This window comes from Carcharhinus amblyrhynchos, chromosome 23, assembly GCF_965287045.1.
Source record: "Carcharhinus amblyrhynchos chromosome 23, sCarAmb.v2.hapA, whole genome shotgun sequence".
NCBI lineage: Eukaryota > Metazoa > Chordata > Chondrichthyes > Carcharhiniformes > Carcharhinidae > Carcharhinus > Carcharhinus amblyrhynchos.
The window spans coordinates 23667411-23694344 of record NC_137346.1 but is presented as its reverse complement, the minus strand read 5'-3'; the positions used below and the strand labels follow the sequence as shown (position 1 = coordinate 23694344).

General features: G+C 42.3%; 1 protein-coding gene across 2 annotated transcripts; it reads right to left on the bottom strand.

Moving 5' to 3' along the window:
* Window positions 1–638: 638 nt before the first annotated feature.
* pimreg (PICALM interacting mitotic regulator) lies at window positions 639–26660 on the bottom strand. Of its 2 annotated transcripts, XM_080210640.1 has the most exons (5): window positions 26394–26660; window positions 18404–18699; window positions 15628–15723; window positions 3793–3839; window positions 2941–3022 (listed from the first exon to the last, which is right to left on the bottom strand). In XM_080210640.1, the coding sequence occupies exons 1-4, from the start codon at window positions 26658–26660 to the stop codon at window positions 3809–3811; spliced, it is 690 nt and encodes a 229-aa protein (XP_080066766.1). In that variant the 3' UTR covers window positions 2941–3022; window positions 3793–3808. The 2 variants fall into 2 exon arrangements, with proteins under 2 accessions (XP_080066765.1, XP_080066766.1); XM_080210639.1 differs by lacking the exon at window positions 3793–3839 and having other exon boundaries at window positions 639–3022.
* Between the last annotated feature and the right edge of the window lie 274 nt (window positions 26661–26934).

Below are 26934 nucleotides of genomic sequence, written 5' to 3'. Positions count from 1 at the left end.
ACTTTTGGGAATAAACATTGCTTTCAAAGTGAATACTAATACCTGAAGTATCTAGGTAGGATATGATCTATTGCATAGAAACAATGCTATATTTAAAGGTCTGGAACCTACTTTTACAAGGACAGTCTATTTCTTGATTCATTACAGGCCAACAGGTGTATTTGGAATCAGGTGAGTCACCTGATGAAGGAGCAGTGCTCCAACAGCTCGCGATTCCAAATAAACATTTTAACCTGGTGTTGAGACTTTTTACTGGGTGCCACCCCCATCCAACGCTGGCATCGCCACATCACCGATTCTTTATGTACTTTCAGACCATTACTTTTCATGTTGGGAGCACAGCTTCATAAACCCATTAGTCATCATGGAACAATGATCGGAGGGAACAGCAAGCTTTTGTGTAGTAGGCAAAGCCATTTGTGATCCCTAAAATAAGCAACACTCTGAAATCTCATGGAATAATAAAAGGAACATCAGACGGCAAATCCATATTTGAAGTTCTTCGAACATTTGGCAAAAGCTCAAAGTTGATTTTTTTTTTGTTCGAATCCAAAAAGAAAAATCTTGCATTTTACACTTAAGATTTTAATACTGTTAAAAAAAAACACTTGCTACAGATACAAGAATGATTTAAATTTCCTACAAGCTACTCTATCATAGAAGACAGCAATGTTGTGTAAAAACAAAAGCTAAATTAGTAAGCTGTCAGTCCTTAATACAACTTGCCTTAAGCCATGTATTAATAGTCTAGCCATTAATAGAACCATTACATTGCATAGCTCATGTCAATTAAAAAAATACATATTAAATTCCTTCATATGAATTAATACATACATTATGTAATGAGAATACACACAACATACTTGAGTTATGCTGCTGGTTTGAGTGCCTTACCCTGCCCTAAAACTCTAAAATACATCAAAAAAAATAAAATCAACAGTGTGAGTGAGCAAATGAAAAGCTACATGAAACAGGTTGAGGTCCAAAGATGTGGGCTAGAATTCTCTAACCATTCCCAGCCCATGGGTTTCCCACCAGTGTGGGGTGGGCAGTGGGAATTCCCATTAACAGTGGCAGGAGCAGAGAATCCCACTGCTAGCAAACAATGAGCCACCTCCTGCTGGCAGGGAGGCCAGAGAGTCTCGTCAAGGACCTTTCGGAAATTGATGAATTTCCATCCCATTAACCCCATGTTCCCTCAAGCCAGGACAAGCCGCGCAGCAGTAAATAACATGCAATCCATCTCTACCCAAAACTCAAAATTCTATTCTATTTTTCCTTAAAGAAAAACCAGGCTGGCCCTTTAAGAAGTCAGTATTACTGGAGCCAGCGACATGCTCCCAATCTTCCGATTAATTTTTGTAGGCAGTGGTTCCAGTGTATTCAAAGTCAACATTAGATACAAAAATAAGCTTAGAACCGAAAAATGTCACTGCACAGACTCAGAGTATTACAAGAACTGCAGCTGATTATGGGCATTAAATTCAATGACTCACTTTTAACACAATACCAGTCTACCTACCTATCCTCTGCACCCTGCTATGCTGCATGCAGCAGCTCAAATGGATAAAAGTATCAATTGTGCCCATTTAAGCAGCATGCCAAAATGCAGCTAAACACAGTGCTTATATTTGGTTAAAGAAATTTGATCCATAATCTTAGATCAATGGAAATGTTGTCCTCGGAAATATAAAATTCTAAACTAGGGCTTAGTAACACAAAGTTCTATACTCGGGCTGCAACTGTGATTGGCAACCCGAGGCTCCGTTATATGACTTGCCCTAATGCACCAGTCATTAGTCGATCAGCACATCCATTCTTGTGATGTACTGCCTTCCTAAGGTCAATTGGAAAACAAAGACTCATTACCCAATTGCATGATGCTTGACCATCAACCAGACAGCCCTTTATCTCCTTTTCAATATTTTCTGATTAAAAAGCTCAAAAAGGTAGGGACAAGGAAAAACATGACTATCCAGATCATATTTCTCCGAGACTGCACAGAACAGTGTCCTGGAAAATGATCTTCAAATCCCAAAGGCTCCAGGCCAATCCTGGAGGGTTGGCCACCTTATTAATTACCAACACCTAAAATGGTAATTCCTTAAATGTACTCAAATGAATTCCTCGGTCTGCAATTTTAATGATCATATTTGAAGTTGTGCTCCACAATTAGTTAAAAATTTCAGAGTACATATATGCCAGAAATAAAATCTTTCCCTTTGTGATCAGTTTCCAGAGTGCACCAATCACAAGTTTTTTTTTGTAACTCTTACTACTCCTCAAGTCAAGTTTACACTAGTTTTTTTTGGATCTGATTTTCCAAGCAGCTGAGAAACTGCATTTTGCAATATTGTCTTTGGAAATGAATGTCAGAAAAGGGGCCAGGAGGATAATTAGAACACACGATTCCCCCACCCCCGTCCACACTAATTGCCACTGGGACAGCAGTAGCTGGTTTGTAATCTGCTGTTACTATCCCTCGCCAATCTCCATCAGCAGAATCTTCGCTAAACATTTGATGCTGGATGGAGTGAATAATTATGATTCAGCTGGACAGTAATATACACATACAATAGGCAAGGAGAACACAAAACCAGCTTTACTCAAATACCTTTGAGCATTGATACCTTACTTTGCAACCCAATTCAATGCAATGCACTTGCAGGTGAGAGCAATAGTGAGTATCATTATAAAAATAGTCAGTCTGTGTAATACTATAAAATATATTCATGCTTAGAATAATAGGATGAAAGAAAAAATACAAAAGCAGGCAGCGAGGCAGAATAGGTCATTTTTTTTTGGTAAAACCTCTAGGTAGATCGAAGATAATCTTTGCTCAGTTCAAATCTTTTCCCCGCTCTGCAACACTTGCCAAAGCTTCATCGGCCAGCTGCTCACAGCGCAGCAAAGCCTTTTAGCTTTTCTTCGAACGGATGAAGCCAACAATTTTTGAGCCTGAATCTTAGACAAACGCATGTTTTCCGACATGATGTGATGGTAATTTTCGATCGCCTGCTCTCTGGAAAGGAAGGAGCAGAAGAAATAGATTACTTGGAGATGGCTGGAGGGCGGGAGTGGGGGGTGGAATTTAAGCATGTTTTTAAACATTGCAGCACAAAACATGGTCAGGTTGAAGCATGATAACAAAGGTGTCATCAACAGCATATCTTGGTGACAAGGATAACAAATATTAGTGCAGTGAGCATTTTTAAGCAAACATGCATATGCATTGTAAGGTACTTTCTTAACACTTGGGTTTGAAAGGAAAAGGTGCATTGAAGCTAAACATGTGTTTTCTTTCTAAAAAAGGCTGGCCTGCGAGAACCATACAATATGCAAACATTCGCAACTATAAATGAAGACAGCTCCACTGACTTGGCTTGACAAAAATCACAGCTGCTCCCATTTTATCATAGGCAACAGGATGTTGCTTCTTGCAAAGCCTTCCGGTTAGAACAGTGAGCATTCAAAGACGACTGCAATTATTAAAAATGATTTTTTTTTAAAAAAAATCAAACAAACTGTTTCAATATTACAGTGGGATAGTGAATCCGTGGTGATACCACAAGAATTTGTCTCAAATAGTCATATGCTTTCAGGATTATAAAAAATTCAGGATTCCAAAAAGTAAAGTGTCTATTTAGTCAACAAAGCTTTGATATATCAGGTTTCATTCTGTAACCATTGCAGTCACCTTATTCAATATTCCCACCGCACTTGGCCATCCAGCCATTCACCATCAATATCCTTTTGAATAGTACACACTGGCTTGCGACGTGCAAACTTTACCTCACTTGCATTTTCTTCAGTCATCAATTAGAGAGACAGTCATGTCACTGATGATGAATAAAAAGATGGATAATGAATTAGCAGCATGAAGACAGAATTTCAAAACTAAGTGGAGAGAGCGGGGTTTTAATTGTTCACTTCACAACTTATACAGCTCTTCTAACCGAAGCCAGACAGCAGTTACACACAGGAGTTTATTTCTGATACTGTGAACGGAAGAGCTTCCTTTATATTTGAAGAATATTAAGTGCATTGAACAGTTTTTCTTAAAATACATGTTAAAAAAATTGTTCTCTACTACAGTTGATGGAAGCTCTCCATAACTGCTGTATAGAGAAAACCAAACAAACAAAAAGGCTGCAGATGGACTCATGTGTCACCAAAGAATGTACAGCACAGAAAAAGAACCATTGGTCCAGAATTAGATGATCCAGTTGGTTTACCCAGTTCCAGAAATGAGATTTTATTGGTAAATCCCACATCCCCTTCTTACCCTAACAGTATGAATCTCATCCTGTTTTCTATTGTCTTCAGCTCTGGTGAAGGGTCATTCAGAATCGTACCTCAGAATTTTCCAGCCTGCCTTGTCCAAGGTCAAAAGGCCTTTGCATGGTTTCCCCCCACCACCACCACTATTTCCCCCCACCCGCCCCCCACTATGATTCTCGTGGTGGGCAGGACAGGAAAGCTCCCCCCGCAAAATGTTAGCTCTATTCTCACTCCACAGATGTTGTCAGGCAGCAATTTTCTGTTTTTGTTCCTGAATCCACCTGTTGCATAGAGTAGTCCCTTCCTCGATTTAGAAACATAGAAATAGGTGTAGGAGAAGGCCCTTCGAGCCTGCACCACCATTCACTATCATTACGCACTTTCAGTATCCCACTCCCGCTTTCTCTCCAGACTTCTTGATCCTTTTAGCTGCAAAGGCCATGTCCAACTCCCTCTTGAACATATCTAACAAACTGGCCTCAATGTCTTTGTGTGGTAGAGAATCCCACAGGTTCACACCTGAGTAAAGATGTTCTTCTTCATTTTAGCCCTGAATGGTTTACCCCTCATTCTCAGACTGTGACCCCTAGATCTGGGCTACCCCGACATCGGAACACTCTTCCTGCATCTAGCCTGCCCAGTCCCATCAGAATTTTATCTTTCTACGAGATCTCCTCTCATTCTTCTAAATTCCAGTGAGTACAAGCCCAGTTGATCCAGTTTTTCGTAATCTGTCAGTGCTGCCATTCTGGGAATCAGTCTGGTGAAGCTTTGCTACAGTCCCTCAATAGCAAGAATGTCCTTCCTCAGACTAGGAGACCAAAACTGCACATTGTACGTTCTGTGCAACTCTCATGAGATAAACAGGAGAATGTGGCTGGCATAGCCACAGTAACTGATACACTCTGGCTAGATGACTATTCTTAACCTACAACCCACACATAATAAGCATAACATTAAAGGCTTTGGCTCCTGGCTTATAGCTTTGCCTTTCCTATCCAGCACTGGCATCTCCAATCAGCCATGCCCCAGGTTTAACATATATCATTCCATTGGATCCTGTGCTGAGAACACAAACTTACTGCCACAGGATAGTTCAGTTCTTTTAATGTGTGCTTATGGTAACCTACTTTACAGATCTGTCATACAAGAAGAGATTAGGAATATATTCATTGGAGTTTAGAAGAGTGAGAGGGGATCTCAGGGATACTTAAAATTCTAAAAGGATTAGGTGGTAGATTCAGAAAGAATGTTCTCGATGCTGGGGGTGTCCAGAACTGGGGGTCATAGCTTGAGAATCAGGAGTAAACCTTTTAGGACTGAGATGAGAAATTTCTTCACCCAATGAGTCGCGAATGTGTGCGATTCACTACCACGGAAAGTGGTTGAAGCCAAAACGTTATGTAATTTCACAAAGAAATTAAATATAGCTCTTGGTGTTAAAGGGATCAAGATATTGAATAAGACTGGCCATCATCAAAATGAATGGCAGAGCAGGCTTGAAGGGCTGAATGGCCTTCTCCTGTTTTCTATGTTTCTAAAACAAATCACTAACGCAGCAAAATGTTTTAATGTGAATGGAGCTGTCTAAATACAAATGTAAACATGTTCACTGGAATCACTTAGTGTAATTATATTTAGGAAGTACTGGATACAATAATAGCCTGGCACTCTTCCAAATTGTCAATTCCTGCTATATAAGTATATTACAAACAGTGCTTTAGTTAGACTACTTGTAAATTATGAGTTAGCTTTAATGTTTAAGCAGAATTGATGAAGGACAAGAAATGAAGTGAAAAATTAAATATTTTGTCATAACGTGAGCAGAATTGTACCCAAGGGAAGCCTCCAAGTGAAGGGCCAACAGGAACTCGAACATATTCAAAGATAATTGAATTGTTCGCACGGGACGTGGTTAATAATCCATTTCCCATTGTAGATTAGAAACTACCAAAAAGGAAACTCCAATTGGAGATTCAGAAGAAGCCAAATTTTGAAAATCTCAAAAAGTCTGTGGTTTTTCCACACAGCAAAAATTTAAAAATTCTGTGGCTCTCTGACACTTGTGCCTCAAACAAGGAGAAGTGAGGGACAGGAATTCCCATGATAATCATTTGATGACGATTTTAGTTAGAAGGTATGGTAAGAAAAGGCCGAACGTTTCTTTCTTGATAGCTAAAACGTTGAAATGACTACAAAGCGTTAGATACAGTAGACGTGACCGGAAACATGTTGACTGTTCATTAACCCCACCCGTCCTTAAACAGACCACAGTTGAATACTTCATAACGGTTCTACCCAATCCCAGAGGAAGTGCCTTCAAGAATTCCAGGAATGAGCTTGAATTTTGAGATAATGCATTCCTTGTCTGCACTTAGCCTCCGGCACTGAGGGTCTGTAAGTAGCCTGTAGAGATTTACTTCTGTTACTTATTTTCAGACATGGGAAACAGCAGTTTGTCTGTTTTATAAAATTAAACACGCCATCACTATGCAACCACAACGTTCCCTAATCCAATTGGTAGCGTTTGAATTCTCCAATTTTTGGAATACTTTCAATATGCAACAAAAATAAGTTGTTCTGTTTAACTTGCACATTTCTCAATTTGCGAATATGAAATTCAAGCCAAACAGTAACAAAATCAAAAAGAGGAATGGGGTAAGCAACATTTAAAACTAAAAAGAGGAACACAGGAAGGACCTCGTCTATCCAGTGATAACCATATATGGAAACATCAACTCAAACGTCAACAGCAGATTAAAACAGAATAATTCAAATAACTCCAAGCCTCAGCCACTGTATTGAAAACCCTCCCCCCACTACGAAAACATACCAGCTGAAAGCAGACTGTAAACAATGCAATGTGCCCCCTCCCCCCAAACACTTACACTCAGAACCACCCTATATACGTGGATTAATATTTCTGATGGGGCCTAGTCCTGCATCAACAATCTGTTAAAATTTAAAACAAAATGACCTGAATCACTTCAATTGCATTCCGCCACCCACACCATTTGCCCTCTGTTCACACAAATTGTCTCAACGCATTCGTCACAAATGTCCATCTTGCTACTTTGCCCGTTGCTGTCTTGTGCTGATAAAGCCAACAGCCTAATCTCCGTGTCCACGCTACACCAGGTTCTATTCTCAGCAATTTTCAAATCGAAATGTTTGTTTTTCCTTTCTCATTTTATTCAGTAAAATTAAATACTGCTTTAAACATTACATTGATAATATTGTATGCATGACGAGGTATATATTTCAATGAGGTTCTAGTCACTATTTTGACACACAATCCAACTGTACAATTTTTGGCCTAAATGAAGTTTTTTCCACGAATATATGAATTTTCTTCATCAAGTGATCCTGATCAATACTGAGAGAAATCTGCTGAAAATTTATATTATATTTTAACAAGAATGTCATAGGTTCAAACCCCACTGCGGAGATGCCATCAAATATCCCAGTCTGGCACACAAGCAGTACTGTTGAAGGTACAGTTGTCAAACTGAGATCCTTATTTGTCCTCAAGTGGATGCAAAAGGTCTATCCAACTATATGAAGATAGATTGAGGCCTTGTTATGACAACATGTACCCCTCAACTAACATCACTACATGTTACAGATCACCTGATCAGTTATATTATCATAGCAGAACCCCACAAACATTTATGTGCTAACTGGCAGCCATAGTTCCCTCAGCTTTATAACTTCAAAATACTGATATAAAAGTGTCTATACTAATGGAACTTTGTTTTTCTGCTAGAACACTGTTTGCCCTCCCCTTTCTATCTATTGTCACCACTGCATTCTTGACCCCTCTGTACATGTAAACTTATTAACCACTGACCATCTCCCTTCCTTCTCCAAAGGTTTTGAATGCATGATCGCCACAGGGAAGGTTATGGCTTGGTCGTAATATCGCTACACTAGTAATCCAGAGGGCTAGGCTAATGCTCTGGGGATGCAGGTTCAAATGCTACCACAGCAGCTGGAAGAACTTGAAGTCAATTCAATTAATGAAAGAAAATCTGGAATGAAGTCTCAGTCGTAGTGAACATGACAACTATTGGATTGTTGTAAAACACATCTGATTCACTCAAGCTCTTTAGGGCAGGAAATTTGCTATCCTTACCTGGTCTGGCCTACAACCACCCTCTGAAATGGCTTACCAGATTTCTGCAGAAAACCAGATGGATTGGTGGTTCATACCTAAAATTCTCTCTTAAATCCATGTCCTATACTCCTATAACTCCTTCTTCGAATACCTCCAGTTAGGTTTCTGCGCTTTTTCAGCGTAGAAACATTCCTCAAAGTTACAATTGGCACCATGATTGCTGTGGTTCATTAACCCTCCTCTAGTCAACGTGACCTGTCTTCAATCTTTGACACAGTGAACGACACCATACTCTGACCACCGTAGCCAAAGAATCTATAATGGCTACTCTTGTTGCTTCCAAGCCATTATGTTTACCGTTTACCCCAAAGACCCATTCTGGTCAACACCTATTTCTGACCTGGACTTTCTTCATAATTTTGTGTACAATGATGATGCCTATCTATTGCTGAGACCCTTGTTCTCTCCAGATCAGACTATTCTAATACTTTCCATCCTCTGCAAACCTGAGTTCACCCGAACTCTGCTGCTTATATCTCAATTCAAAGACCCTCTCACCAAGCTTGTGCTTGCTGATTCGAGAAAGTTCCCTGGCCCAACAATACCTCAAAACATAAAACCATTATGTTCATTTTCAAATCTGTCCATGACTTCACTCCTCCCCATCTCCAGCACAAGGGCCCTCCAAGGGTAACATGGTGCCACAGTGGTTAGTCACTGCTGCCTCACAGCACTAGGGACCCAGGTTCGATTCCCGGTCTTGGGTCAGTCTGTGCAGACTCCGCACATTCTCCCTGTGTCTGTCTGGGTTTCCTCTGGGTGGTCCAGTTTCCCCTCTTAGTCCAAAAGGCGTGCTGATTAGGTGCATTGGCTATTGTAAATTCTCCCTCTGTACCCAAACAGGTGCCACATTGCTGAGGCTAGGGGATTCTCACTTTATTGCAGTGTTAATGTAAGCCTACTTGTGACACTAATAAGTAAACTTAAACTTAAGAATTCTATTCTCTGAAATGGCCTCTTGTGCATTCCTAATTTTCTTTATCCCACCATTGGTAGCCTTCAGTTGTTTGAGCCCCAAGCACTGGAATTCCCTCTTCAAACTTCTTCTCCATCTCTTCCTGTAAGACATTCCTTAAAATCTACCTCTTGAACAAGTTGGTGGTCACTTATCCCAATATCCCCTTTATGGGGCTCAGTGTCAAAATTTTGACTGGTAGCAATTTTGTGAAGAGCTGTGGAACGCTTTATGACTGCAACCCATTGTTGACGTGCCGTTATCTCAGAGCTCTGCTCCGTTATCTCAGAGCTCTGCTCCATTCTTTGATTCTCTCTAGTTTTATATTCAACAAATCACAACTCAATAACCAAGGATGCAACAAAAATCTGACAAATGGCAAAAAAAATCTGGAACTCAGTCTCTCTTTTAAATTTCAGGGAAACAAATTTTAAAAACTACCACTTAGAAAAAAACATCAAAACCTGCCAATGGTCCAGGTAAAGGCTTATCTTGTGTGTAAAAAATCAGGTATTTTGCAAAAATCTTTCATTATAGCCATATAACATCCAACTCCTCTTGGGTTTGGGCCAGAGCTGGGGCCCCCCCAACATTAAAGTTTCAGAGCCACTCTCAGTTTCTGACCTGTTATATATCGTTCTTAGCCTTCAGTAACCTGCTCCAGTCCACTCCCAATGCAATCTTCTCCGATCGGTGCTCTGACTCATTTATTCATTTCCCACTATCGTGTCAGAGCAAGTTGCTTGCTGAAAGCATTTTCAAAGTCGTTACTCTGAAGACTAAATTAACATACTTGCACCAGATTTAGGAAGATGAAATTTCAGCCAAAACGAAGACTTTAACTCAACAGGCAGCGAAACCAGTCCTTTATAAGGCAGCATGCGAAGCAACTCAAAAAAGGTAGAAGCCTGTTGCCTAAGCTGCATCTACACGTTATTTCACACCATATTGGATGGACAACACACTTGGTTAAATAGCTAAGTAAGGAAGAAAAATGAAGGAAAGATCTGGTAACATAGAAGCCTGACAGTGCAGATGGTTGTCATTCAGCCCATCAAGTCTACACCAAGGATCAGCACAGTGGCAAGCAGGGACCTGGATTTGATTCCAACCTTCTGTCACCATGTGGCATCTACATGTTTTCCCCATATCTGCGTGGATTTCTTTCAGGTGCTCCAGTTTCCTCCCACACTCCAAAGATGTGCAGGTTAGGTGAATTGGTCATGCTAAACTGTGTAGGTTAGGGGGATTAGAGTGGTAAATATATGTGGGGTTACTGGGATAGGGTGCGATGCTGAAGAGTCAGTACAGACACAAGGGACCAAATAGTCTTTTGTACTTTAGGGACTGTATGATACAAATTGCTGAAAAAGCATTCTACCCAGGCCCACCTCCCCACAACCCCATGCAGCTAGCAAGGCCAATCCAACTAGACTGCACATCATTGGACTGCAGGAGGAAACCGGAGCACCAGAGGAAACCCATGCAGGAGGATATTTATGCGGAGTTTCTAGTCATCCAAGGCCGGAATTGAACCTGGGTCCCTGCACTGTGCAGCCCATGGATCTGAATCAAAAAACAATTGTACTTTTTTTTTTTAAACGAAACAGTCAGTCCTTCACTTTATTAAAGCAACCATATCCTTGACCATTCTCCACAATCTGTCTGTACAACGTTTCACCGATATGCTTTTTCGCCATCCCCCCACCCTATAGGGAGAAAATGTGTTGCGGAAGTGCAAAATGTCTTTATTCAAAGTAAACTAGGATGGGGCAATCATTTCTGTGGGGAAAAAGGTGTTGGACAATGAAAAATGGGGAGAAAGTTAAGGTCACATGAATCTGAAGCTGCTAAAATAGTCATTTTTCCAATACATGCAAGCGGGTAAAAAACAAAAAGAAATTCAATTCCTACACATCATTTTTCCTATTTGAAAATAATGCAAGAAAAGCATTCTCATTTTATTAAATCACTGCAACCAAGAGACAGGAAATTCAACTTCCGTTATAGGCTGCATCTGTGGGGACTTTCAGGGCTGACTCATACATTTAGAGATAGTCACTTCAAAGTCAAAGGAATAAACATTTTCAATATTTCTTTGAACATGTGTATTGGTTGAATGTATGAAAGAGAACTTGTATTTATATAATCACCTGTCACAACCCCACAAACTCCCAAAGCACTTTGCAGCCAAATGAAGTACTTCTTCTAACTGTGATCTAGGAAATGTGGTAGCCATTTTGCAGCCAGCAAACTCCCACAAATAACAGTGAGATATTTTTATTTCAGATTTGTGGCATCTGCAGTATTTTCATAGAATCCCTACAGTGCAGAAGGAGGCCATTCGGTCCATCAAGTCTACACCGACCACAATCCCATTCCGGCCCTAACCCCACTTATCTATCCTACAAATCCCTCTGACACTAAAGGGCAATTTAGTATAACCAAATCAACCTAACCTGCACATCTTTGGACTATAGGAGGAAACTGGAGCATCCGGAGGAAATCCACGCAGACACAGGGAGAACGTGTAAACTCCACACAGACAGTCACCCGAGGCCAGAATTGAATGCGGGTCCCTGGCACTGTGAAGCAGCAGTGCTAACCACTGTGCTGCCCTACAGCAGGAAAAGCAGAATTGAGCATCAGCTTTGGCTAAGTTGGAGACACTCTCACCTCAGAGAGGCAAGGTTCTTGTGTTTAAGTAAATTTTGCTTTTATATTATGGAACGAGTCAGGGTTTGAACAGGAATCGGCCCGGTTTCGTACAATTTTCTTGTTTTGTATAAGCCACTAGGCAATGAAGGAGAGAAGTGTACAAAAGGAGGCAAGATATTTACACAAGAGCAAAAAGGCATGATTAGTTTAGACCTATTGGGCGGAGTTTTCCTGTCCCACCTACCACGAGAATTGGAGCGGGCAGGGGCGGTCCATGCAAATGTCCATTGACCTCGGGCTAGATTTTCCAGTCTTGTGGCGGACAGCCAGAAAATCCCACCCATTATCTGGAATGCACTGAAGTCAAAATCCATAGCAATGGAAGAGGCCCTTCAGCCCATCGAGTCTGCACCAAACACAATCCCACCCACGCCCTACCCCCTTATCCTTACATATTTTACCCACCAATCCCTCCAATCTACACATCTCAGGACACTAAATGGCAATTTTTTTAGGATGGCTAATCAACCTAACCCACACATCTTTGGACTGTGGGAGGAAACCCACACAGACACGAGGAGAACGTGCAAACTCCACACAGACAGTGACCCGAGCCAGGAATCGAACCCATCTCCCTGGAGCTGTGAAGTAGCAGTGCTAACCACTGTGCCACTATGCTTACCCTTGGGTCATAGAGTCATAGAGGCTTACAGCATGGAAACAGGCCTTTCGGCCCAACTTGCCCAAGCCACCCTTAGTTTTTTTTTTAAAACCCCTAAGCTAATCCCAATTGCCTGCATTTGGCCCATTTCCCTCTATACACATCATAGCCATGTAACTATCTAAATGCTTTTTATAAGATAAAATTGTACCCGCCTCTACTACTACCTCTGGCAGCTTGATCCAGACACTCACCACCCTCTGAAAAAGCTGCCCTTCTGGACCCTTTTGTATCTCTCCCCTCTCACCTTAAACCTATGCCCTCTAGTTTTTAGACTCCCCTATCTTTGGGGAAAGAATGTCTTGCTTTTGCTTCTTTTCACAGGCAAGATGAGCCAAAAAATACCTTATTTCAAAAGCCCTTGCTAAATCATTGAAATGCAAAGTTATACAGAATGTGCATTCAACAGAAAATTCAATCAAATGCCCTCTTCTGAATGAAGTAGTATGAATTGAGTATGTGAGGCAATACGTACAAGATGTTCAAGGCTGTTTTTAGAGACAATCAATAGCATAAGACTTCGTCTATTATAAAGACAATTCCTCTAGCCTTTAAATGCTTCACAATGACTCTGAACTTCAGCTTTTCCCAGAATAATTTAATAGTACGTTAGACTTGTAACCTTGAGATTGGAGAGAAAATTGTTCAAGGACCATCACAGAATGGATTCAGCTCAGTTTAATTTCTGTGCGTTGGTAAATGGAAAGTGAATGAAGCAGTTGGTTATGGGGCAACCTCTCTGTACATCTCCTATTGCACTCAACGACGGAGAAAGCTTTTGTTTCCAGTTGCACGTGAAGGAGGTGCCCCATAACGAGGGGGTTTTCAAATCTTTCACACAGAAGGAATGCACATAACCTGCGCATCTGCTGCCTCATCCCTATCTTCCCTTCTCAGTCCCCCTGCCAAAGATCCACTAACTCAGTACAGAGCAGGGATCTTTGAGATCCAGTACATTGAGTCAGAAGGGGAGGCCATTACTTTAAGGGTGCTTCACAGTGCCAGGGAACCCGATTTCAATTCCGGCCATGGGTCACTGTCTATATGGAGTTTGCACATTCTCCCTGTGTCTGTGTGGTGTTCCGCTTTCCTCCCACAATCAAAAGATGTGCGGGTTAGGCTGATTGGCCATGCTAAATTGCCCCTTAGTGTCACGGGGAATTAGCAGGGTAAATACATGGGATTACGGGCCTGGGTAGGATTGTTGTCGGTACCGACTTGATGGGCCAAATAGCCTCCTTCTGCACTGTAGGAATTCTATGAATAAATGTATCATGTTACACATGTGACAGAAGCCCAATTAACAAGTTTAAAAAAGGAAAAATTACCATTCTCTTTTTCCAGACTCAAAAACCCATCACAAAAGAGGATGTAATTCAATAAAGTTTTCATTTGGTTTGGGAGCATGACCCTGGAGGACTCCATCTCCTGCTTATATATTTTAAACACAAGTGGCCACGTAAAGGAAAGTTGACAACACAACTGCTGCATCAGGTATACAAGTTAGATAATTTGCACCCACTTCAGCTTTTTAAAAAAGGCCCTTTTAATCAAATCATTGGAAATAAAATGACAGTTACTGATTGAAACAAAAACTGTCCTCCCACTATCGGAAACACACTAGGCATCAGAATTTAACAAAGCCTCCAGGCCCTGAGGTTATAGCTTCTTGAAGTCATGAAATTCGATTTACAATGGCAGCTGTCCAGGAAAGGGATTATAACCAGTCGACTGAAAAACATGCAAAACTCAAACAGAATGGAGCTAAGCTGCAGTGATATTTTCTTGGCTTGGAAACCCAAGCAGAACATTTACACCCTCCAGTCAAATTCTCACTCGCAGAGAGGACAAGAACAGGCAGGAGAGAAAAATAATTCATTTGGGAGAAATTATGATTTTTAGTAGCCCTTTCAAAATGAATGTCCGACATGACAGGAAGTTACCCCTGGATAATGCCCTGGCTACAACTTTGAATTTCCTCACCAACTTCAGCCGAATTCTTGCCTCAATTTCAAAAGATTGTGGCACAATAAAGTTATCGGTTTTATTCGGCCAATTAATCACTGGCACTTAGTTCCAGCTTCAACAGTTCTGGAGTGAACACAGGTTAAATCATCGCTAAAGGAAAAGAAAATTGAAATTCTCCCAATTAAACGCTATATTGTTTCACCTCCCTGTTAGCGGTAGGACAGCCCAGTGCCCATTTTGTTGCCTAAACCCTGACAAGTCCTGCTGAGTGGAATGATTTAATACATACATATGTGAGGAAAAATGTAATGGCATTGGAAGCAGTTCAGAGGCGGTTCACTAGATTGATTCCAGAGATGAGGGGTTTGTCGCATGAAGAGAGATTGAACAGTTTAGGCCTATACTCTCTGGAATTTAGGAAGAATGAGGGAAGATCAAATTGAGGTATTCAAGATAAGAAGTATGGATAAAGTAGACACTTCCAATGGTGGGACATTCTAGGAAAAGAGTCATAGTCTTAGGACAAAAGGGGTAGTAAATTTAAACAGAGTTGAGGAGAAACTACTTCTCCCAAAAGGGTTGAGAATCTGTGGAATTTGCTACCCCAAAGTGTGGTGGATGCTGGGACAGTGAGTAAATTTGAGGAGTCAGACAGATTTTTAAATTGGTAATGGTTGAAGGGTTAGAAAGTGGAGATGAGGAGCATTTCCGCCATGATCGAATGGCGGAGCAGACTCGATGGGCCAAATGGCCGAATTCTGCTCCTGCATCTTATGAACATACAAGTCCCAAGCTCTTGTAGGCTAATGTAGCGAACTGGCTTCCAGAGTGGGCAGAAGAGAAATATTTACGTTAATCGTGCAATACCTTTCTTCCCTGGTGATTGCTTCATCGAATACCTGAGACATGCGCTTTAACTGTCCAATTCCAAATGACACGGTCTCCAGATCCCGGGCAAACTGCCTGTCAACAAACACAGTGAACACTCAGACCACATCCAGATGTATGTGGAGCAAAAAGAGAATATTTTCCTATATCTTAATTGGTCACCATACACTGGCAGAACATTAAGGGAATAGAAGATGGGTTAATTTATAGACACCCAACAGATCAAATTCTTAAGGAAGATTCACTTTCCTTGCTGACAGCACCTCCCTCCCCAGATTCACTGAAACAACCTTCAAATAGACTTCAATACAGGAGGGAGAATTCCTGCTATGTGTCTCCTGGAATTCACCCATTGACCTGGATCTCACAGCAGGAATGTCGATAGAAAGTAGAACTGACTGGAAGAGCATTCTCTGCTGATAGCATTTTCTATTTGCTTACTTCAGGAGATGCAGACAATTCGCAATTACAGCCCAGGCAAGATATTTTTAGAAGGAAGCAGGCAGCAATATCTCCTTTCCTTCTGATTACTACTTCCTAGAATTGTTACGGGAGGCAGCCATGCAGCCCATGATGTTTGCACTGGCTCTCCATATGAGCATTATGACTTAGTGCCATTCTCCTGCCTTTTCCACACACCCGCAGTCTGCAGAATAATATCGACAAGGCAACAGCTACAAAGAACAGCTGTGCCATTTTTGCCCTTTAGGAGATAAAGGGCCCGATTCTCCCAAAAAAACTGAAGTGTTGAATTGGTGGGAAAAATAATGTAATTCACGATTGTTTCTTCAACAGGAGATCAGACTTAAATCTCCCACACTCTTGTGCAATGCAGAGGTCACAATTGTGACTATCATTAAAAGTTTTGGGGGGGGGGGGGGGGGGGGGGCGGGTGGAGGAGAGGGGGAGGTGGTGGAATGGGGGGGTCAAGGTCCATTCACACCAGAGTCTGACAGTTCCAGGCCTCTGTGCATACGCAGTCTTTTTAAAAAGCCCCCCAGCCTGATTCTAAATTCTGGAGTGATTGCTGATTCCACCTGGAAAGAAATTGGACTCAATGATAAAGCAGTCACAGGTTCTTGATGCCACAAACGTTTGTCTGAAAAGAATTCCTGCAGTAATCTTGGTCCCAAACCCAGCCATGAGAATGTACTGGAACTACAATTCAAGAATGGGCAGAGGCTTTGTTCTTCAACTGGATTCAAAGACTTATGAACTGTTAATCATTCTTAGGCTTAAGATGTGTAGTAAAGCACTGTCTTCTTTAATTGTAACTTTCTGAAGTGTGCGGTGTGTGACAGGAAAAGCATTTTAGATCTTTTGGAGTGAGTGAGTGTGTGAATAATAATTTTCTTAACATAGAGCAGCACACTTTTGTGGGTTTAATTGACCACTCACTAACCAATTTGACATATCGCTAACAGGGGTTTAGAAACACATGAACATGAATGACACCAGGTTAAAGTCCAATAGGTTTATTTCAAATCACGAGCTTTTGGAGCAGTGCTGTGTCATCAGGTGAGTGGAGAGGATCTCAAGAAGATCGCGCAGCTGCTCAACTGATGAAGCAGCAGTGATTCCAAATAAACCTGTTGGACTTTAACCTAGTGTTGAGAGACTTCTTACTGTACCCACCCCAGTCCAACACCGACATCTCCACATCATAAACAACACTGATAAGGACATAAAAGGAAGAGAATCGAGGGTTTTGGTTTCTCACTCCATATCACTCTCCGACTTACACTAATGCTCATTCTCTAGGCATCCATTTACCCCAATTCTTTCAAGGAACAATGACTGAGGCACTGCTGTCAATGTGATAAGCAGGAGATATAAGTGACCTGATTGCTCACAGTACTCCTACATGTTAGTAGGACTCTAAAATGCTCACCATCCAGAAACGCGAAGACAGCCAGTCAAAAATTCTCTTGATTGCTACTTCTTTGCCCCAGAGCGTAAGTACTAAAACGATGTGTGCTTACCTCCAGCACCCCATTAGGAGAGATCACAGCAGAGGCTGCTGATGGGATTACTGAACCACGTGCCTCTGAACAGAGTGGCCCCAATCGTGTGTGTGTGTGTGTGTGTGTGTGTGTACGTGCGCACAGGGTAGGGGGGGGGGGGGTGTTGGTGGGTGGTGGTCAGATGAGTAAAGGTCTTATCAGCTAATACAGAGCTTCACAACAGAACCACCGTTATAGCTGTAAAGAGAGGCAGCTGGATAGGAAACATACTGGCAGCCCTACGCTCATGAAAATTCACTCAGGTGATCGAGGATATTGAAGTAAACAAGGATAAGGAGCTCTCCTATAACTAAGATAGAAGCGAGATGATCCAACCCAAATCCTACAGTTTAATATTGCATACAAGTTTGACTCCTTGACTGATGGAGAATATGCATTCCTCTAGGCTGCTTAATAAAACCTGAATTCAAAATTGATTTACTCTAGCAACACTACAAAATGATATACTGAGCAGACTCTTCCTCAGTTGACTTGTCCCTCTGCATTTCAAGCCACCTAACGAATTTATCCCACACCAAAGCAAGTTGTTTTGGGGGTTTGACAGGTTGTAGAAATCCATTTCCTTCAGATCCACCTAGCTTGATAATTTATGAATAAAAGCCAATATAATTCTTGCCTCCCACCACACAGACAGACACACACACACACACACACACACACACACACACACGTCAGCCCCTGACACAGTGGTCCTTGGCCAAACTGCTATGAAATTGTTCAGCTTTCTGTACCTCCTCCGACTAATTGCTGTTGTGGGTGAGGCATAGGGACTCTTCAATGAAGCAGACCTAACCGATCTTCTTAGAGGAAGGCCGTCCTTGCCAGGTAAGTGAGCAGCTTCCCTCCATTTGGGTGTGCGATTCACACTGGAGGGGGTGCAGCGGTTCTTCCTCTCCCTGCTAACAGGGGTTCTCGGGGGAGTGCTTTTCTTTGACGCTGAGCCACTCCTGCGTCTCTGAGGGGTTTGGGACTTTGAAGGAGTGACAACCAGGCAGTCACTACGACTCTGTCGCCTCTTCTGGAGTTTCTACCGGGGAAAGAAAAAGAAATAATAAAATCATTATAATCTGCATGTTGTCTGGAAAGCATTGGAATCGTCCTCTCCTTGACCTTCCTCCATCCTCTCCCTCAAGACAGCAGGCAGAATGAGCAGCGATGTCTCTAGTTGGTTTAAAACAGCATATTATTAAAAAAGAATCACTGCCCCCCAAATTCTTCTTCTGCTGACACAATCACCTCAATGTTGCCGCGAGTCAGATTTGCAGGGACCAGTATTTCCCCACAGTGTCTCAGACAATAACTTCATCATCTGTCCAAATACATTTCAGTGGCCAATTTGTACAACTGGGTGTTTTCTTTCCACACACGAGCTGGTGCGAAAACTTCACACATCCACACTTGACTAAATTCTGACTGATATGTCAGTGTGGCAACCGAGGGAAATGACAGGTTACCAAGTCACAATGAATTTACCTTGGCTGCATTACCAAGTATATACAAGTGGATATTTGATCAGTTACACCTTTAATTAACCTATATTACACTGTAGTTTGGTCATTTTATGTAGGCTATTTATTGATAGCTTCAAGTACTTGAAATTTTACCTGGCCACTTTTGCTCTTAAAACCTTCTTCCACATCCATTTATCTCCTCTCTCTCCCCAGTATAAATGCACCCAACTTGGCAATGTAGAATCACACCATGATCACAGAACAGAAGGACACCATTAAGCTCATTCAGTTCATGCCAACTCTCTGCTAGACAATTTCAGCTAGTTCCACGCCCTCCCACCACAAGGTCTATAAATATTTTAGGTACTCATCCAATTCAATTTTAAAAACCAAGATCAAATCTGCCTCTATTACATGTTCATACCAGAACCTAACCATTACCCATCTAACAAAGTTTAGTTTTCCCTCATGTTGCCTCTGCTTCTTTTTCCAATTGCTTTAAATATAGGTCTTCTGGGTTTCCACCCTTCTGCCAATGCAAGGTTTCTATCTGCTCCGTCTAGGTTCATAGAAAATAGTTGCAAGAGTAGGCCATTTAGCCCTTCAAGTTTGCACTACCATTCAACATGATCATGGCTGATCCTGCAGTTTTGGTATTCCATTCCCGCTTTCTCTCCATACCTCTTGACCCCTTTAGCTGCAAGGGCCATGTCCAGCTCCCTCTTGAACATATCTAACAAACTGCCCCTGTAGAGAATTCCACAGGTTCACAACTCTGACTGAAGTCATCCTTCCTCATCTCAATCCTGAATGGTTTACCTCTTATTCTTAGACTGTGACTCCTCGTTCTGGACTTCACTGATATCTGGGACATGCTTCCCACATCTAGCCTGTCCAGCCCTATCAGGATTTTATATGCTTCTATGAGATTCCTCCCCCCCTCATTCTTCTAAATTCCAGTGGGTACAAGCTCGTCGATCCAGTCTCTTCTCATGTCAGTCCTGCCGTAATCAGTCTGGTGATACTTCACCAGACTCCCTCTATCATGAATGGCCTTCCTTAGACTAGAGGACCAAAACTGCTCACAATGTTCAAGGTGCAGCCTCACCAAGGCCCTCTAACTGCAGCAAAACATCTCTGTTCCTATACTCAAATCCTCTTGCTGTGAAGGCCAACATGATGTGGATGTGCCAGCGTTGGACTGGGGTAAACACAGTAAAAAGTCTGACAACACCAGGTTTTAGTCCAACCGATTTATTGGATAGTAAACTCAAGCTTTCGAGGGGACTCCCTCTTCGTCACCTGACAAAGAGGGAGTCCCCTCAAAGGCCAGCATACCATTAGCTTTCCTCACTGTCTGCTGTACCTGCATGCCAACCTTCAGCAACTGTTCCACCATGAAACTCAGGTCATGTTGCACTTCCCCTTTTCCTAAATTGTCATCATTCAGATAATCTTTCTACCTGTTATTGCCAGTAAAGTGAATAATCTCATGTTTATCCACATTATATTGCATTTGCTAAGTATTTGCCCACTCAGTCAGCCTGTCCCAGTCAACCTGCAGTCTCTTAGCATCCTTCTCAAAGCACACACTTCCACCCAGCTTAGTGTCATTTGCAAATTTGGAGACAATAACCCTTACAATTTTAAGCATACCTACCATATCACTTTTCAAACTTCTCTTCAAGGGAAGATTGCAGCCTCTCCAGTCTGTTCAAGAAACTAAATCTCTCATCCGTGGAAACATTATTTTAAATCTGTGCTGCATACTCCCCAAATCTAAAAGCCTCACATCCTTCTTCAAGTGCAGTGCTCCTGAATCTAATGTCAATCATCTGACTGCAGGGTTAACACTTCTGAGGTTAGAGGTTTACAGGATGTCGAGTTGCCTGTGTTGGACTGCAGTAGGCACAGTAAGGAGTCTCAACACCAGGTTAAAGTCCAACAGGTTTATTTGGTAGCACGAGCTTTTAGAGCATTGCCCCTTCATCAGGTGAGTTTATAGAGATTTACAGCACAGCAAGAGGCCCTTTAGTCCATCATGTTTGTGCCAGCCATCAAGCATTTATCCCATCTTCCAGCATTTGATCTTTAGCTTTATACGCTATGGTGTTTCAAGTGCTCATCTAAACGTTTCTTGAATGTTTTGAGGGATCCCACCCTTTCAAGCAGTTTGTTCCAGATTCCTACCACCTTCTGGATGGCAAAGTTTTTCCTCAAATCCCCTCCACACTTCTTGCACCTTACCATAACTAAGAGGCCCCCAGTTATTGACCTATTAGGTACAGAGCCATAGGAGTATACAGCAAAAAAAAAGGCTCTTCAGCCCATCGATTCTGTGCCAGTCAAAGATAAACCACCCAACTATTCATATCCCATTTTCCAGCTTGTTCCATGACCTTGTTTCCCTTGGCATCACAACTGCACACCTAAATACTTCTTACATGTTATGGGGTGCCTCTGCCTCCACCATCCTTCCAGGCAGAGAGTTCCAGACTCTCAATCTTTGGGTGATAAAGTTTTCCCTCAGATCCCCTCTAAACCTCTTGCCCCTTACTTTAAATCCATGGACCCTGGTCATTGATCACTCCAATAAGAGGGAAAGATTTCTTCCCATCTACCCTATTAATTTAGTACGCCTCAACCAGGACCCCCATCACTTCCCCAGCCTAGCCAGCCTCTTCATAGCTGAATTGCTCCAGGCCAGGCAGCATCCTGGTGAATCTTCTCTGCACCCTTTCTAGTGCAATCACAGCTTTCCTATAAACGTGACAATCAGAAATGCAGTACTCTAGCTGTGGCCCATCAAGCCTTTTGTGCAGCTCCATCATAACTGCCCTACACTTGTAATCTATGCCTTAGCTAATAAAGGTAATACCCCATATGCCTGCTTAACCACCCTACCTACCTTTCTCTTCAGGTATCTTTGGACATGCATCCCAAGGTCCCTCCGGTCTTCTGCGCTTCTAAGGGTCTGACAGTTCATTGTGTATTCCCTTGCTTTGTTAGTTCTCCCAAAATGCATCACCTCATACTTTTCAGAGTTAAATTCCATTTGCCACTGTTCTGCCCATCTGACCAGACCATCCTGTAATGTAAAGTTTTTCTCCTTGCTATTTAACCACAATTTCCTGTCATCTGCAAACTTACTGATCGTACCACGCACATTCACGTCTAGATCACGTACACTACAAGAGTCCCAGCACGAATCCCTGCGGCACATTGCTACAGACTGGCTTCCAACCACAAAAACAGCCTTCGATCAACCTTCTGGCCTCCTGCCAATTTTGGCTCCAATTTGCCAAATTGCCCCAGATCCCTTGGCTCTTAGCTTATCAGTCTCCCATGAGACCTTGTCAAAAGCCTTACTGAAACCCATGTAGACTACATCAACTGCACTGCCTTCATCTTCTCAAAAAATTCAACATTGTGAGACTTGATCACCCCCTGACACCACCATGCTGACTATCCTTGACTAAGGCCCACTTGGACGAGTTTGGATGGGGATGGCTATCATGATAGTGGAAAATGGATAGTGGCCATTAAGATTTGACTGTCACTTTGCCAACATGAAACATGGAGACAGGAACTTGATAAATGCCAGTCTTTAGGTATTGACTGATCCTCAAACATTGAAATTTGTGAATTCCACAAATAGCTGCAAGGTTAATCAAACACTAAACATGAACTAATAAGCAAGTTGTATTTAGTAGAAACTATAAATTACACTTGAAATAAGAGGAATGGGCCACTCAGCACCTCAAGCCTGTGCCGCCATTTGATAAGAACATAGTGAAACATAGAAGATAGGAGCAGCAGAAGGCCATTTGGCCCTTCAAGCTTGCACTGCCATTCATCATGATCATGGCTGATCATCCAACTCAATAGCCTAAGCCTGCTTTCTTCCCATAACCTTTGATCTCATTCACTCCAATGCTTTACAAATAGAAACTATATCTGATAGTAACCACAAATCTGCATCCTGCCTAAACCTATAATCCCATTTCTTATCAAGGATCTATCTACCTCTGCTTTAAAAATACTCAAAGACTTTTCAGGAAGAAAGTGTTCCAAAAACTTATGACCCACAGGAGAAAAATATTTCTCCTTATCTGGATTTTAAATGGGTGACTGCTTATTTTTAAACAACGGCCCACTAGTTCTACATTATCCCATAAGAGGAGCACGTATGTGGCACCAGTTAATATCTCTCACAACTCTATCCTCCTCCAGTACACTTCAACCACTCTTCATCAAGCAGCCTCCAACATTCACTTTATTCAAACCAAGGTTCACAGGTTATACAAAGAAAATACAGCACAGGAACAGGCCCTTCAGCCCTCCAAGCTTGCACCGCCCATACTGCCCATCTGAACTCCCCATCCTTCTGGGAACCATATCCCTCTATTCCCATCCTATTCATTTATTAGTGAAGATGCCCCTTAAAAGTCACACTCATAAATGGTATGACTGTTAGCTACGATGCACACTTCTGTGCAAATATTTTCAATCAGTTCATGACAGTCCTGAGAGCTTACCAAGCATCTCCTTCATTTAGCCACTCAATAATACCCTGATATATGATATGTTGGATTCTGGTAAAATCCACCCAGCTCTTCATCAGGCTTGGATGGCTGACAGTTTTTTTTTTAAGATTTCAGTGCCTTCAACTGCCTCATGCACCATGCTTCACCAAAGGCCACCTATATCTGTTCTGACACCATAGGCTGAAATTCGATTTCTCAATTAGCTTCAGTTTCCCTAGCAACCTACCAGAGGCTCAGACCTGTGAAGTCAGGCGACACAGCCAGGAAACCCAATTCAGACACTCCTCTCAGAAATCTAGCCGCAGTTTCAGGTAGAGACAGACTAAAAAAAATTTCCTCACACTAATCAAAAAAAACTCAATCAATTTAGTTAAATATGATTTGCCATTCACAAATGTGTTCACTTGCCTGCATTAATCCACAGCTGAACTTGCTTTATTCCAGATTGTTTCTAATTCACTTCCTACTACCATGGTTAAACTGACTGATTTTTCTGTGGCGTCATATCCCACCCAGCAACCTTAACATACCAAGATGATAAAACAGGCTAAAAAAAACCGTATAAAAGAATCTGGATTGTGGAAGATAATTAATTCAGGCAAATTGAAAAACCACATGAAAATGACATGAATAGGCAAGAAAAGATTAACACTGTTTTCCTGACCTCTGGATCATGTTTTGCTCCGGTTATGTTGGCTTCAGCAGATGCTAACCCTCAGCCTTTTGTTTAAGCTCAGCTACTCAAAGGGAACACCACAAACAGCCCAACCCTGCACATCTCCTTCCAAGTTAACTTCCAGTGATTCAGTCCCGCTCCAACCGGCAAATCAATTCAATAAACTGTTCCTAGTGCATGTCTTCTGATTTCAGAGTTCCAGCACTTGCTTGACCAGTTCTTCCACCCTTGAAATGATTACATTTCATAGCAATTAGCGTTTTAATTCAGATTTTAAAAGAAAACAGTGAGTGCAAGACAGCTCTCATCATTTGTGTTGCTAAAATCCATCTCTTAAACTAGCAGCAAATTGATTCTTGTGTGGATTTAAACATTTCCTGCCCTGATAATTGGAACACAAATTTTTGTACATAATTCAAATCCCGCCCCCCCATCCTCTTCCCTCGTTCACACCCACACCCCCACTCTGTCCTACACCTTGCCCCATCCCCTCACTCTACTCCTCCCCTTAAAAATAAATTCTGAGTACAGAGGAATCAGCTAAAGCATTTTGGGGTTCACTGTTTTTAAAGTTTTGTTTATTACTGTGACAACAAAGAACAGTACAGCACAGGAACAGGTCCTTAGCTGATCACGTTTATCTATCAAGCCCAACAACTTATGTCCCTCTATTCCTCATTTGTTCATATGTCTATCAAGATAGATCTTAAACGTGGCTAACGTAATAGCCTCAACCACCTCACTTAGCAGTGCATTCCAGGCCCTCACCACCCTCTGTATAAAAAAATTCTCCCCGCACATCTCCACTGAACCTCCCCCCTCCCCCCAACCTGAATTTATGCCCCCTTGTAATTGTCATTTCTGCCCTGGGAAAAAGCTTCCAGCTGTTCACCCTATCTATACATCTCAATTTTACAAACTTCCAAAAGCTCACCCCTCAGCCTCCATCTTTCCAGGGAGAACAATCCCAGTTTATTCAATCTCTCCTCATAGCTAATATCCTCCATACCAGGATCCTGGTAAACCTTGTCTGTACTCTCTCCAAAGCCTCCAAGTCCTTCTGGTAGTGTGGTGACCAGAATTGGATATTCCAAATGTGACTGACTCAACATTTTATACAACTGTAACAGAATTTGCCAACTTTTATAGTCGATGCCCCACCCGATGAAGGCAAGCATGCCATGTGTTCTTCATCACTTTTTCCACCTGTGCTGACACCTTTAAGGAACTGCACACCCAAATCTGTGTCTATGCTCCTGATTGTTCTACCATTTATTTTATAGCTTCCACCTGAATTACATCTACCAAAATGCATCACCTTGTATTTAAATTCCATCTGCCATTCCCCCATCCAATTTTCCAGTCTATCTATATCCTGCTGTACTCTCTGAAATCTTCATCACTGTCCTCAACTCTGCCAAATCTTAGTATCATCCTCAAACTTGCTAATCAAACCAGCTACGTTTTCTTTCAAGTCATTTATATTATTACAAACAGCAGAGGTCCCAGTACTGATCCCTGCGGAGCACTACTAGGTACAGACCTCCATTCTGAGGAAAAAAAAACACCCTTCTACCTCTACCCTCTATAGTCAAGCCAGTTCTGAACCCTTCTAGCTGATCCCATGAGATCTAATCTTTTGCTCCAGCCTGTCGAGGGACTTCGTCAAGTGAGAGTGGCGAAGAGAGATAACCCAGCAAAACCAACGTGACACCATCTGCAAAACGGGGAGTACTCACTGGCTGCAGCAGATCGCCACACAGCTCGCTCCAGTGAAAGCAGTGGTGCGTGTTTATGGACAGTTAGGCTGGGAGCGCAGTGAAAATAACAACGGCCCAGTTCCCATTACATTCCTTCTAACTCTGGGAAAGGTTTGCCACTTAAGCTGCGAGCGATACTATTGCTTTCCCAGCTGCTCTGACACTATTATACATTATAATAATATGTAATTATCATAAATAAAATGTTCTAAATTACGAAATCTTGGTGGGGGTTTAATTAAAATCTGAAATAAAGGGACGGATAGCTAACCACTGTCGCCACTTACCTGGGAGACGTTTCCCCAAGTGTTCCTCGCAGTCCGACCCAGACTCTGCAAAGGGTTGGGTTTCTTACCGATCCCCTCCAGGCTCTCCCAGGTCGGAGTGTGGTCGATGTTAAAGTCCACCTGCCGGAGGGGCAGCCGCTTCCTCAGGGACATGCGGATGGCGTTGAGGGAGCTGGAAGAGGGCAGCTCCCTGAATGCATCGGCGGCCGGGCTGTCGGCTTCCTCCCGCAGGACCTGGTGCGCTTTTCTCCAGCCTCTCACCTCCATCACCCTGATACAGATACTGCTACTGCTGTCTCTGCCTCTGGCCCCAAAACTTTCCTTTCTTGTGTTTGAATTTGGCGCAACTTCGTAGCCGGGAGGAGTTCCCGCCAGCTGATTGGTGAAACTGACATGATGACGCGCTATGCCACGCACTGATTGGCTGCTGGTTACATCACTCCCCGGGTATTGTTACTCTGGCTGGGGGGAATGAATGAACTCCAAACTATTGCCTTTCAAAGCCTTTGCTCATCTGCGTTTCGTTCCTGCAACGATAAAA